Source organism: Uloborus diversus, chromosome 7, assembly GCF_026930045.1.
Source record: "Uloborus diversus isolate 005 chromosome 7, Udiv.v.3.1, whole genome shotgun sequence".
Lineage (NCBI taxonomy): Eukaryota > Metazoa > Arthropoda > Arachnida > Araneae > Uloboridae > Uloborus > Uloborus diversus.
Genome location: NC_072737.1, coordinates 105,471,177 through 105,484,975, shown reverse-complemented (window position 1 = coordinate 105,484,975; position 13,799 = coordinate 105,471,177). Strand labels below are relative to the sequence as shown.

The window sequence follows — 13,799 nt, the reverse complement described above, 5'->3', positions numbered from 1 at the left end:
CATTCCACGTCAACTGACCTAATATTTCAAATCGTCCCCACTCGACCGTCTTCGATTTGAATGAAACTTTATAAAGGTGTACAGATGTCGTTGAAACCAGGCGCGGATCCACGGGAGGGGAACTGGGGGAACGTTCCCCCTCCAAAATCCCAAGTGTACCTAAAAATTTTCAAAAGAGAGTACGGGAAAATAATTCCATTTTTCAAAACTTGAACTATAAGAAAGGCGCAAGAAAAAGATAGGAGATAATTGCAAAAGCGGATCTAAAGAGGAGAACTGGGGAATGTTCCCCTCTTCCCTGCATAAAAATAAATAAATAAATAAAGACAAACCTGTTTAAACTGTTTTTTGCATTTATTTGGTGAAGGATTGATCATTATATTTAAAGCTACTGCAATTCAGTGGCGCAATTAGAGGTGGAGGCTGGAGGGGGGGGGGGACACAGGGCGACAGGATCCGTGATCCCCCCAGAAGGCCGAGTAGAATGTTTTTGTAAAACATTTCCTATAATTGAAGAGAACAATAGAACGTACCTTGGAAACAGTCGCCTTTTTTAGTCGGTCTAAAAATAAGAAAGTCTTCATAATGTCGGAAGTCCGCTTCCTCTGCCAATACCTTTAAAGCGCGTCTCAAATCTTGTTTTTAGGACTTCAATTTTGAAAATTTTAAAGGGGAGAACTACCTAACACCTCGCATTCTAATAACATCGAGAATCGTTTAAAATTGCTTTTTTGGAGCTTCAATTTTGAAAAATTGCCAAACCCCTGACGTTACCAAATATGGTCTACAGTCATTTTTTTAAGATGTCGATAACGAAAAATTTCCGGACAAGGGTCCGAATGCTCCTGTAGAAATTCTGAACATTAAAAAATTAAGGTTTTGAAAAATTTAATGGGGAAAGCGTTTAAATCCTTTATTACCGAATATCGCTCAAAAACTTCGTTTTCTAGGACTTCAATTTCGAAACATTTTTTGGGAAAAGCCCCAGAACCGTACTGCTCGATGTATTGTCAAAGTTAGTCTGTAACTGCGTTTTTGGAAATTCAATTTCAGAAAATTTAGCGGAGGGATTTTCGATTTAAATCTATTTTACAAAAAAAACGGAGGCAGCCCCCCAAAAAAATCTCATTTCTGACCCTACCGTCAATAAATATCGCCTATAATTGCGTTTTTAAAACTTTAATTTCCGCAGGTGGCCCCCAAACCTTTCTTTTTCGTAACATCACCAGAGGCTGTCTAAAACTGCGTCCTTAAGACTAAAATTTCAACATTTTTTTTCAACAACCGCCCTATCAGATGGTGAAAATTTTAAAAGTGCACCCTCTATAAAACTTTTGTGGTTGAACCACTGGTGCAAATATTATTTCCTTTAAGCACATACAAATAGAAAAATGAACAAACTTTTTAAACTAATTATTTAAGAATTGTACTTTTAGAATTTGTAATGAATACATTTTTTTCATAAGAGGCATTAAGAAGCAGTAGATACGTTGTAAAACTCAATATTTATGGTTATTTTTCAATGAGTAATTTCATATAACTCCCCCACCCCCATAAACATACTTGCTAGAAAAGTTCCCCTCCCAAATCCATAGTCTGGATCCGCCCCTGGTTGAAACTAACCTATGTAAATTTTCAGCTTCCTAGATATAAATTCTGAGGGTCTAGGATCTTCGAAAAATGTGATCCAAAATGGCGGACTAGCTTTTTGCGTCAAATTGCTAAGTTCAGACTAAGTTTACAGGAAATTTTCTCACGCTGAAGGCCTGAAATTTTAGGCACCTAAAGTACATTTAACAGTTAATATATTCAAGTATTTTTGTGAGTTTGAGCTCGTTTGATTTTGTGTAGCATGAGCATAAACTTGTGAAAAAGCATGATATGGAAAATTTTTCCTGGATTTTAGTTTGTCATAAAATCTGAACAAAAATAATTCAAAAGCTCGTGTATCGTAATTCTATTGTAAAAATACTTGTTTTTAAAGGGTTACAGTTGCAGAGCTTAAATATGTATTTTCTAAAAGATATTGTCATCCAAATGGCTATCAAAACCGTTCAAGTGAAAAATTGCCCATTTTCAAAGCGCTATAGCTCAAGTTTGTCACCTCACAGTTTCTTTTCGTTAAAAACATTAGAAAGAACTGATTTTTTCCTTTCAAAATAAGTTTTTTTTCCCGATGGTGTTCTTTTGTTTAAGGATAAAAAATTGAGCTCGAAATTCTGTTTCTCGTAACGAATTGCCATGTTTAAGAGTAGGTTGTGGAATATTTTATTACACTGGAAGCCTGAAATTTTAAGGGCTTAAAATACTTTGGGTTGTCAACATGTTCTGGTATTTTTATGAATTTGAGTTCATTAACTTTTGTGTAGCACTCATGCAAAGTCGCAAGAAAAACGCAGTGGAGAAACTTTTTCCTGGATTTTAGAATGTCATAAATTCTGAACAAAAATGATTCAAAAGCTCGTACTTTGTTCTCCTATTATCAATATACATATTTTTAAGGGGCTGTAACAGCAGACCGTAAATATTGATTTTATAACAGATATTGGCATCCAAAGTGGCTGTCAAAATCGTTCACATGAAAAAAAGCTTATTTTCAATGCGCTGTAGCTCAAATTTATCACCTTGCATCTTCTTTTCGTTTGTACCATTAAAAAGAACATATTTTTTCCTATAAAGATAGTTTTTCTCTCTGATGGTGTTCTTTCAGATAAGGGTAAAAAAATGTGCTTGAAATACTGTTTGTCGATACCGAGAAAAGCTCGTTCTACAATAAATAAAGAATGGTGAATCCCGTGTGAACTGACTAATAGGGATTTTGCAACTGTTATTAGTCAGAAATAGTTTTTAATTCTATTTTTAAAAGTTCTTTTGCAAATTAAATATGATAGAAACAGAAAAATATCCTGTTCTAAAAGCAGACTGATACATCAGACAGAACAAGACAATTTTCTTCTATCATATTTCATTTGCAAAGTATCTCTTTAAAAGATGAATGAAAAACAATTTCTGATTTATAACAGTTGCAAAATCATTATTAGTCGGTACCCCCCCCCCCCCCCCCCCCATGGCATTTACCATTCTTTATTTATTGTGGAACGAGAATTTCTCGCTAACGATAAATAGTATTTCAAGTTCATTTTTATACGCTTATCTGAAAGAACACCATCGTAAAAAAAACTATTTTTTTAGGAAAAAGTATGTTCTTTCTAATGGTACCAACGAAAAGAAGAAGCAAGGTGACAAACTTGAGCTACAGCGCATTGAAAATGAACTTTTTTTCATGTGAACGAAGTACGAGCTTTTGAATTATTTTTGTTCAGATTTTATGACAACGTAAAATTCACGAAAAATTTTCCATATCGCACTTTTTCACAAGTTTACGCGCATGCTTCACAAAACCTAACGAGCTCAAATTCACAAAAATACTTGTATATATTAACGACCAATTGTACTTCAGGTGCCTAAAATTTCAGGCTTTCAGCGTAATAAAATTTTCTTTAAACTTAATCTGAACTTGGCAATTTGACACAAAAAGCTGATCCGCCATTTCGGATTACATTTTTCGGAGATCCTAGATCCTCAGGATTTGGATCAAGGAAGCTGAAAATTTGCATAGGTTAGTTTCCAAGACATCTCTACACTTCTATAAAGTTTCATCCAATTCGGAGATGGTCGAGTGCAGACCCCTAGGTCACTTGACATGAAATGACTCTAAATTCAACTTTCGACTAGTTATACTTACTTCTGAGATATCTGCGCTGGTTCCAGCTTGGCAATATCCGAATTGCTCGTGAGCTTTGGCGACGGGGCGGTTGAAACAGGGTTCCCATTCTCTGTCGTTCTCCAGTGTTTGGCTCAGCGAATAACATATACCCAAACCCCATTGGTAGTCCGGACCTTTCTTGATGTAACGATGGGCACACGCCTTTAAAATGAAAATTAATGAAATAAAATATTGAAAAGTACAATGATTTGCAATCACTTTTTACGCTCGGGAAGGATTCCTTTGTTGAAAGAATGAGGAGTAATCAATTTTGGTGAAAGAATGAGTAGTAACAAATATTTGCACAAAAGTTATAAATGGAAACTTATGTAAATAATAGTTCATTTTAACTACTTTTGAAAAATGTTAAGCAATGCAAATGCTCGGAGAGCAGTAAAAACATAATATTTTAAGGATTGTTTTCATTACAAAAAAGAAAAACAAATAGTGAAGAGTAAAGGGAAGTTTTTATAGGAATTTTTTAACATATATATATATTTTTAATTTAAAAAGATCTTAAGCTATCTCCCCTAAAACGTAACCCTTTGACTGTCATCAACGAGATAATCCGTAATGTGAGGCTCAGAGAGTTGACTACCTGGAATCGGAATTTCGGCCACTTGGATGATCTTAATGAACTAAAGCTAAATCATGAGCCCTAATTTATTATTCTTTTAAATTTTACATTGCACTTTGATAAAAAATTTTTAAGTTTAGTTTATTATCTTCTCTGTCAACGTGTTTTAAGAATAAAATTTTTTGAAACTATGCGATGCGATTAAATTAGGATAGCTAATGAGACCCAAAAAAGTGTAAACAACGTTGGCAGTCAACGTGTTAAAATTAAATAAAAAAGATTTGAATTTACAATATTCATTGGTATGGAAAAACACGCTGACATTAATAATGATACGCTTCTTTAGAACTCTTATTTGAAAAAAAAAAACTGTGTATTAGATATGTTGAGATATCTGTAGTTGATTTCTGATCACACTTTTCCGTCGCTTAAAAAATATATTTATATTAAATAAGGTAGCATTTACAAATTTCTGCACAATGCTGAAGCCTTAAATGTCGGTGCCAAAACAATATTTTTCACTTAATCACAGTATCAGCAATTTTTCATATGCATCAGTAATTTATTCATTCACTAGATTTTTCAAGCGTACAAATTATTGCACAACTTACTAGCACGTATCCTCCAGGGCCTTGGCTCTTCACCGTCACACCTAGCCATTGATCGTCCTTTATAACGTCGTCATCGGGAGCTGAAAAATCAAAATAATCAATCTTCATCCCAGAACGATAAATAACCAGAATTCCTAAAAGTCAAACAGTATCAGTTTACGAAGACTTAGTGCCGTTTTACTTGCTGTAATTGGTTCGCAGATGACCGAAGTGGGAGTGCGGTTTTTCCCTTTGGCTAAACACTTTCTTTTTAGCAGTAAGTTACCACCCCCTAAACCAAGGATAAGGCAGAACTATTTGCAATAAACCAGACAGCCCGGTCATCACATACACAGACTGCAGTTTCGTTCTTATTAGAACTCATCAGTCTGGATTAATGAATAACCGAGCTGGAGGCAGATGTCATCTCATTGAAGCTGAGAGTGCCAACAGACTGGTAGATAAAGTAAATTTACCTGACCAGCGAGTGTCCGCAATGTGATGATCGGGCTGTCTGGTACATTACATGTAGTCCTGGGGGGCATTAGAACTTGCTTAGGGGCGGTAACTTACTGCTAAATATCCAAGCTTTGCCTTTAATTCACAAGTCGAACCGCATTATGCTGCGGACACTCTCATTGGTGAGATAAATTTACTTTTATCGACAAGTTAGTTGCCGCTCTCATATTCAATGAGATGACATCTGCCTTCACCCCAGATCGGTTATTCACTAATACAGACTAATAAGTTCTAAATAAGAACGGTACTGCAGTCGCTGGAAGTAATGACCGGGCTGTCTAGTGTATTACACGTGTTGTTGGGTTTTTGAAGCCCCTTGGAGCACCCAAGGTGATGGATAACGCAGGCGTTCATCCGTTTTTGAGGCTAATATAAGAGGCTTCCGTTTGACCGAGCCCCATTTAGGTGGAAGCCCGACTTTTGCTCAGACAAATAAGACAAATAGACCAATTCAGATTTTATTACAATACAAAGGAAATCAGAAGAACACCCAGGGCAGCAGGCGAGAATCGAAAACCCGCGCCTCTTTGCTTGCAAGCAGTTGTTGAGCAATACCGCTCGGCCACCGAGGCCCGCATTATTATGTACCATACTTTCTTTTTAGTTTCCACAATTAAACAAGTCATTGCCTTCAAAACTGTAAAAACCGAAAAGGTCAGTAAAAATTGGCCAGACAAAAAGACGAAATTTGTGCTAATTTCAGTGAAAAGTTTTCTATTGATTTTTCAGTGCATATAATCCCAGATTTGTTCATAATAATAAATACTCACGGTCGCTTTCGTTTTCGATGTCGATCTGCCGGCAGTCTTTCGTATGCGTGCTGATGGGGCATCGGTAGACGGCACCAGAGTGATTTGTTCCTGGTTGACTAGTAGAGGCGCGGGGAGATCCCACGAGTAACCTGCAAAACGAAAAAGGACTAATCATACCGCTGCATAAGTTAATATAAATGTTCAGGACAGTCGCGCAGTAAATGAATGAAAGGGGGGGGGTGAAAACACCCCCCAGAGTCATTGGTTTTAACATAAATGTAAAATCTAACACAAAAGTTTATGCAATACGAATGAGCTGTTTTGATCATAAAAAACCTGTAGGAGGCTCTTCTGACCAAAAAATCCCTTTCAGAAGGTATTTTTGATTTAAAAAAAAAGAACCCTCCAGAAGGTATTTTTCATCAAAAAACCCCCTCTATAAGATATTTCTGACTGCGCTAGTGGTTCAGGAGAATAACTATAGAGACATAAATTTAGTTGGGATAAAATAGAAACATTGCTTCTGCGTGGCAATTATAGTTTTCATCTTCACGAGTCGAAATTAAATTACATGAAATCGAAATGTAATTAAATGTGGTTGTTTATTAGTTTTGACTAATCAAAGTGATCAAAAGTGTAAAATAATACACTATATGACCAAAAGTACTGGGACACTTTCAAAAATTCACATTTTTAAGGATTTCACAAGAAATAAGAGACCATTGCTTTGAAACTATTGTCACATAAAAGGTATGCTCCAGCTGTCATTTTGCAATGAAAATTATATCACCCTTACGTTTCGGGGGTTAGTAACAAATTGAGGAAAGCAAAAATATTTTTTGGTCATCATTCATCGTAAATAGCTGTATTTAATGGCTAACATGGATCTGCAAAAGCTGACATCTCTGAAAACTAATAGATGCGTCCCTTTCTGTCTGTAAACTGGAAAGTTGCCTTTCCATCTAATCGGTAGTCAGACTGTATGTATTTTACTTATATGAGATACGATTAAGGTTTACAACAAAAAGCACAATTACCGCACAAAAGTAATTAATTAACATATAAGAGCAACTAAAAATAATTGTGTTTTAGATTTCGAAATCTTTCTTCATGAATAAAATACATATAAACAAGTTAAATTTAATCTTTTCAAATTCAAATTTTTTAACTAAGACTGAATAGAAATCTTAGCCAACATCGATGTTTTTCGTAACTGAGTAAAATCAAGGAAAAAACAAACAAAATCAATTGAAGAAAATAGCGTTTGTCTTTCAAAAATAAATGTAAGATAAAAAATTAAGTAAAAATGTTTAATATCCCACTTTTACATGTTTTATTTTAACCAACATGTATGATGTTATGCCTCTTGTTGCTCTCCCTTTATCACAAACTATTACAATTTCACGAATCCCCCTCCCCTCAAAACGTGACAACATTTGTAGAAGACCTGTAAAAAATAATAATTATTTGTTACTCAAAGTGGCACAGGAACAAACAATACCCGAAAAATAATTAAAGAATATTTTATTTCACGATTAAAAATTTTTTTTGATTGGGATCCATCTATAAATGTTGAACAAATCGCATTATTATATACTGTCCAACCATGGATTGTATGCAATTTTCAAACGTCCAGATAAGACGAATATATCTGAATGAGGTGGAAAAGTAAAAATTTGATGCGCGAATTCTGCTCATTTGAATGAGGCTCTGCTTCTGCAAAAGCTGAATCGCTAAAAAATAATAGATTCGTCCATTTATGGCGGCTGTAAAACGGATGTTTCTTTCCATACAATCCGTGGTCAGACAGTAGAAGTTACTGAGCTGCATAGAAACGAAATATTTTTTTGTTATGAGGATGAAGTTCAATGTGAATTCTATGTGAAATTAATACATAAAGTATTCTTCCTTCGTTGTGGACGACAGTTAATTTTTAGAATTTTTCCTTTGTAGAGACACCATACGTTCTACCAGGGCTAGTGAGACGATTCTCTGGCCTCTAGGCACTGATAGATTCTATTTTTTACTTGTATCGACATTTTTCAAGCTTAAAATGTTAAAATTTGTAAACAGAAAAAAAGTATAAAAAATCCTTTCTTTGTTCTTCTTCAATTATGACGTCAAACAAATCGCAAGAATTAATTTGACATCTTTTGCAAAAAGGAATAGTTTTACTTTTACATAAAAGAAGTTGCGTTCTTTTAATATAGTTTTTCAAATTTATAAAAAGAACCACTCAAAATAATTTAAATTTAAATCATATGCTTAAAGACCACTATTTTTTCAAAACCGATGTTAGTTTTCAAAAATTAGACTCATTCGGCTCTAAACCTACTTCTTGTCAACTTTTAAGTCTGAAATTACAAATTAAAGGCAAACAGTTTTAGCTAAACTGGACAAAGAAAGCCCCAAAACAAGAAAAATAAAAGTCCATTAGTCAAACATTTAGCATACAAACGGAATAATTCTCCAAATGTTCCGTTCCTGGCCAAGCATAACGCAATCCACAAGGGGTACATTACTAAATAAATATTCCTCGGTTCATTCCGAAATTATTTCCACTCGCCCATTCGTTCATTAAGGAAAAAAGGCTGCGTACGTGCTCAGGAAGTGCCTTGATGGTTGTTAATGATGATTATTGCCGACTGACGCTAATAAAATTTCCTTCAGTGCATTGCAAGAAAATCTTACAGATCTTGTTTAAATGGAAACCGTGCAGTTAGAATGGGGTCGTTTCCAAAATTTTAAAAGTATTTTTTTCTGAAAGAGCATGTTTAAAAACATAGGATCTGACCATTTTTTAACTAATTTAAGTTCAATATTTTAAAAAAATTATTTAAATCGGTGAGTTTTTCATTGTTTACATTTCTTGGCGATGACATCACAAATGATGAAATGCCATTCTGTGTTGAAATTCACAGAACAAAATATTTAATTCTCATCTTTACTCATGTGTATTGGCAACAATATGGTTGATAGCAAGCGTAGAGTGCAATTTTAATTCGCTGCTTGATTATCATAACGTGGAAACGTAGTAGAAAGATGCGGCAAAGTGCATCATTTGTGACGTCATAAAGACCGCGCCTTGTTTGAAAAATCGGACATTTAAAAAGAATTAATTTAAAAAAAAACTGTTGGGAAAATAAAAGTATTTTCTGGGTCCATGTTATTATTATTATTATTATTATTATTATTATTATTACTTGCTCATTCTATCCATTTCAATGACTAAAAGTAGTACTTTTGACTGAAGGAAACCACCTCATTGAATTGAAGTTCCTGGTTTGATGAAAATATTTTCATCGGGAAAAAGAATGGACAATAAAAAGTATATAATGCAACAATACTTGAAATGGAATTTAGGAAATACTGTGTCCCCTATTTTTCGTCGACATGAAATTTCCTTCCCCTGATTTTCAGTTTCAACCTTACTTTTTCATGTTTTTAAGGAGGGTAGAATTTTTAAATGGTGGCGAAAAGTAGGGTAAACCAGAAATACAACGCGAATATGTTACCGTAAACGAAAAAAGGTATCAAATTTTTCTGCAGCCCTCGAAACGATTGCAACCAAACCTAATCAGCACCAGTTTCCATTACGATAGATTTGCGAACCAAATTTCGTTCAGATCCTTACGTTACTTTTTCAGTTGATCTCGCTCAAAAAGTGCTCACAGAAACACACACTGACAAACAGTTTCTAAAACTGATCAAAAGGCATAATCCGTCAAAATTCAGAAATGTTCACAAGTCACATATTCTTACCTTTGATTTTTCTACCGATGAATTCGCTTTATTTGAGTGTATATGAATTGAAATCTGTGATATTAAGGAATATCTGTAGTTCAAAACATCGATAATTTTTGTTTGATGTATCATGCAAGGTGCATTTGCTTTGTAAGTGCCATGATGTATTTTAACGTGTGTTTTATTACGCTTATGGATTTATCTTTAGAAAAAATCTTTTGAGTTTATGGAAAACGTGTATGGTATAGTTGTGCCTCGGAGAGATGACGGATGAAATGGAAGCGGAAACGAGACACTTCACTTTGCAATCAGCAACCATTTTGTAACGATCAGCGAGAAGGCGCGTGCAGCAAAAAGTTTACTGCTTTCGCGCTCTTGCTGATCCTACCTATTACAAAATGAAGAAGTCTGTTTTTGCTTCCAGCTCATCGGCTATCTCTCCGGAACACAACTATATCTTTTCTATCAAGAATTCCATTATAAAGAAAGAAACTCATCATCCGAAAGATTCTAAGGTAAATTATATGACACAGCAAGTGTACTGAGAAAAATCTATTAAATTTATATAAACATGTATAGTCTTCTAACAAGTGCTCTATCATAAATAAAGCAACTCATCATTTCTACTTTTCTATAATAAATATGTAAAACTTCAACACTTATGTCCTTGTTAATTAGGATAGTTTGGAATTTTTATTGAATCAAATCTTCTAACTAAAAAAAAAGCGAAAAAAATGTTTGTCTATTTTACAGCACAAGTCCGTTTAACCGACTTCAATAAAATTTGACATAAAATCAGTGATTCAAAGCATTAGGGTGATCACCTTCAAGCGTTTCTTCTACGATTATATTTGTCCCCCTTTGTTTAAGCTAAAGCTTTTAACATAAATTGGCCAGTACGAATACCGCAACTTCGCATTAAATTGTAACAGACTTTGCATCAGACTGTAAATCATAGATACAATCTGTTACCAAGATCAAACTGCTTCCCAACGCGAAAGATTTTAATTAATCTCCCCTTCTAATTCTAACAAAGGAACTTAAGATAAATTATAGAGAGTAACTTACAACTTAAAAGAAACCTAAATTCAAGTTGCTTCGAAAAAGATTACAGCCACGTGCAGCAACTCGTTAACAATATATGATGACATTTGCAGACAAAATATGGTTGGAAATCTTGGCTCGAATTCAAAATCTGTATTCTTGAGTTATTTCTGGTGGAAAGTGAAAACCACACATCAGAACTGACCTCAATTTTTAAAACTTGCTGTCTCAATTTTGTCGTTTTCTTCAACCAAGCCAAATGTTGACATGTATATCTTGAACTAAAACATCTTCGGTGGTAATTTTCTCGCTTAAAGTAACGAAAAGGGAATAAATGATGTTTCAATCGTCAGAACTAGGTTTTTCTTTTTTTTTTTTTTTTTTTGCTACAAATGACTCTAATAACACTTAACTCTGAACCAAATTACTGCTTCGTTTTAACAGTAGAAACTCTGATTACGTGATTCGATAAATATAGTAAGAAAATATAAGTAACCATTACGCTAAAAAACGAGCAAGAGTTAATTATAATAATAAATTCCTGCATGTGAACTTGGTACATGACAATTCTGTACCTCATAGTCAGACTAACATAAGTCCAAAAAAGTGTGGAAAACGTAAGTTTCCGTTTTCCGCATCGCGAAATGTGAACGTGAACATCATTCTAAAAAAAGAGTGCGCGTCCCACCTTTGCATACGCCAGACAAACGTTTTCTCTCTCTCTTGTAATTATGTGACTTTCGTTGTTCTGGCTTTGAGGTACACAATTGTCATAAACAAGGACTTTCCTGACAGCAAAGAGTGTAGTCATCCCTTTATCATTACTAATAATAAAAGTTGAAAGTCTCTCTGTCCGGATCTCTCTATCGCGCATAGCCCCTAGACCGTTCTGCCGATTTTCATGAAATTCAGCACAGAATTAGTTTGTAGCACGGGGGTGTGCACCTCGAAGCGATTTTTAAAAAATTCGATTTTGTTCTTTTTCTATTCTAATTTTAAGAACATTTTCCCGAGCAAAATTATCATAAGATGGACGAGTAAATTACAAAGTTATCATAACGTGAAACCGTAACATGGGCAAGCCAAAAGACCTTTTAATTTTCTACTACGGGCAAAACCGTGCGGGTGCCACTAGTAGTAAATAAAAGTAAGGTTTCAAAGAAATTCTGGAAGGAAGTCTGTGGCAGACGTGCGTCCAGGAGACCCCATAGCACCTACAGCCTTGAAATTTTGTACAAAATTACTTCGAGTCCCGGGGGTGTGCACCTGGAGTTTTATTTTTTTTTTTTTTTAAATACGAATTAGTTTTTTTTTTTTTTTTTGTAATTAAGTTTTTAGTCTCAAACTTCGCTTAAATTGCCTATTATTGCCTATTAAAAGGGTGAAAAATTACTTACATATTAATATTATATATCGTTGGAAAGGGTAGAATTTTCCGCGTTCTATGCAATTTGTTTCAATGCTCAAACTTAAATACGGCGGGAGTAATTTGCGTTTTTAGCTCGACCTTTTTTAGGCTTAACTAAAATTATGCACTACTTTCTTTATTAAATCTTTCAGTAAAAAGCGAAGGAATTGTCCTACAGTTTTCTTTTTGACACCACTGAAAAGATCGGCTTTTTTTACTCCAGATCTAACTCGACCTATGGTTGAAAAACTAAACTTCTATCTCCAAAGGAAAAAAAAAGTTACAAGTCGTTAAAAATCAGGTTAGAATAATCTCATCTCCATTAAAATTATTGATGTTTTATTTGGCGTTGCCATAGTTACGTCTTTCCGATTCGCATGTTTCTTCTTTCTTACTCACTAACTTTAAGGATTTCGATTTTAACGGAAAATTTTAGGCTAAACTCAATTCAAGCCTCGAGCTAAAGAGCAAAATATATTACAAGAGACCACGAATATGAAAGCAACTTTGCAAACGTACAAAACTAGTTTTTCAATGCTCATGAGCCCCTAAGGCTCTGCAAATTGGTACAAGCTATTTTGAAATCCGGGGAAGGGGTGCTTTTTAATCCAAAGGAATAATATTTTGGGGGGATTTGATCCATAATGCGTTTTTAATCTGTTTCTTTATAATTGACGATTTAAATCTTTGCGACGGGAGTTAGTGAGCGTTAACGAGCTGAGGGCAGAGTCCCCTAGTAGTTAAAAAAAAAGAATTTAATGTTAATGAAACTTTTAAGCGTTGAATTTTGTTTCCAAGGTAGAAATATGGATATTAAATAAAAGATTTCAATAATTTAAGACGATTGCATTAATTTTATTCAAATTTTGAAATTATAATTTCTTTTGTATGTTGCGGAGATGCATACTTAGCATGATACAACCGATATAATTGAGAAAGACGGATAAAAAACTTTGGCATAAGTGATGCTGAAAAAGTAGAAGTATTACAAAAAGGGGACAGGCGTTTGTTGGTCGTAATCCGCCAAGCTCAACGAAACAGCACAGTAAAAAGACTTTAAATACCTTAAACCCCTGCTCCGTGCCATAAAATGCACGATGGTTCGGTAAAATGAGAATTTTAATTGAATAACAAAACGAAATAAGTTGAAAATTTATGCTGATAATCAATTGCATTCTAATAATCAAGAAATTAAATTTTGCAAATAAATAATACAACAGGTTTTTATTTTTTTTTGCAAACTAAATAAATAAATACATAAATAATAAAAATAAATTACTAATAAAAAAAGCGCATTAAATAAATTAAATGAAACAAATAAATACAAGAAACGGAACGTATTTTGACGATTTACGGTATTTAAAAAAAAAAAAAAAAACTGCTCAAACGGAAAAAGGCA

General features: G+C 34.1%; 1 protein-coding gene across 1 annotated transcript in view; it reads right to left on the bottom strand.

Annotated features, from left to right (window-relative positions):
* The window catches only part of LOC129225602 (integrin alpha-PS1-like), a 201,837-nt gene that overhangs the window by 49,019 nt on the left and 139,019 nt on the right, over positions 1-13,799 (bottom strand). The window contains exons 2-4 of the mRNA XM_054860057.1: positions 6,223-6,353; positions 4,955-5,034; positions 3,746-3,928 (exon numbers count right to left, since the gene is read on the bottom strand). Of these exons, the coding sequence (XP_054716032.1) occupies positions 3,746-3,928; positions 4,955-5,034; positions 6,223-6,353 (394 nt within the window). The remainder of the gene's footprint in view (positions 1-3,745; positions 3,929-4,954; positions 5,035-6,222; positions 6,354-13,799) is intronic.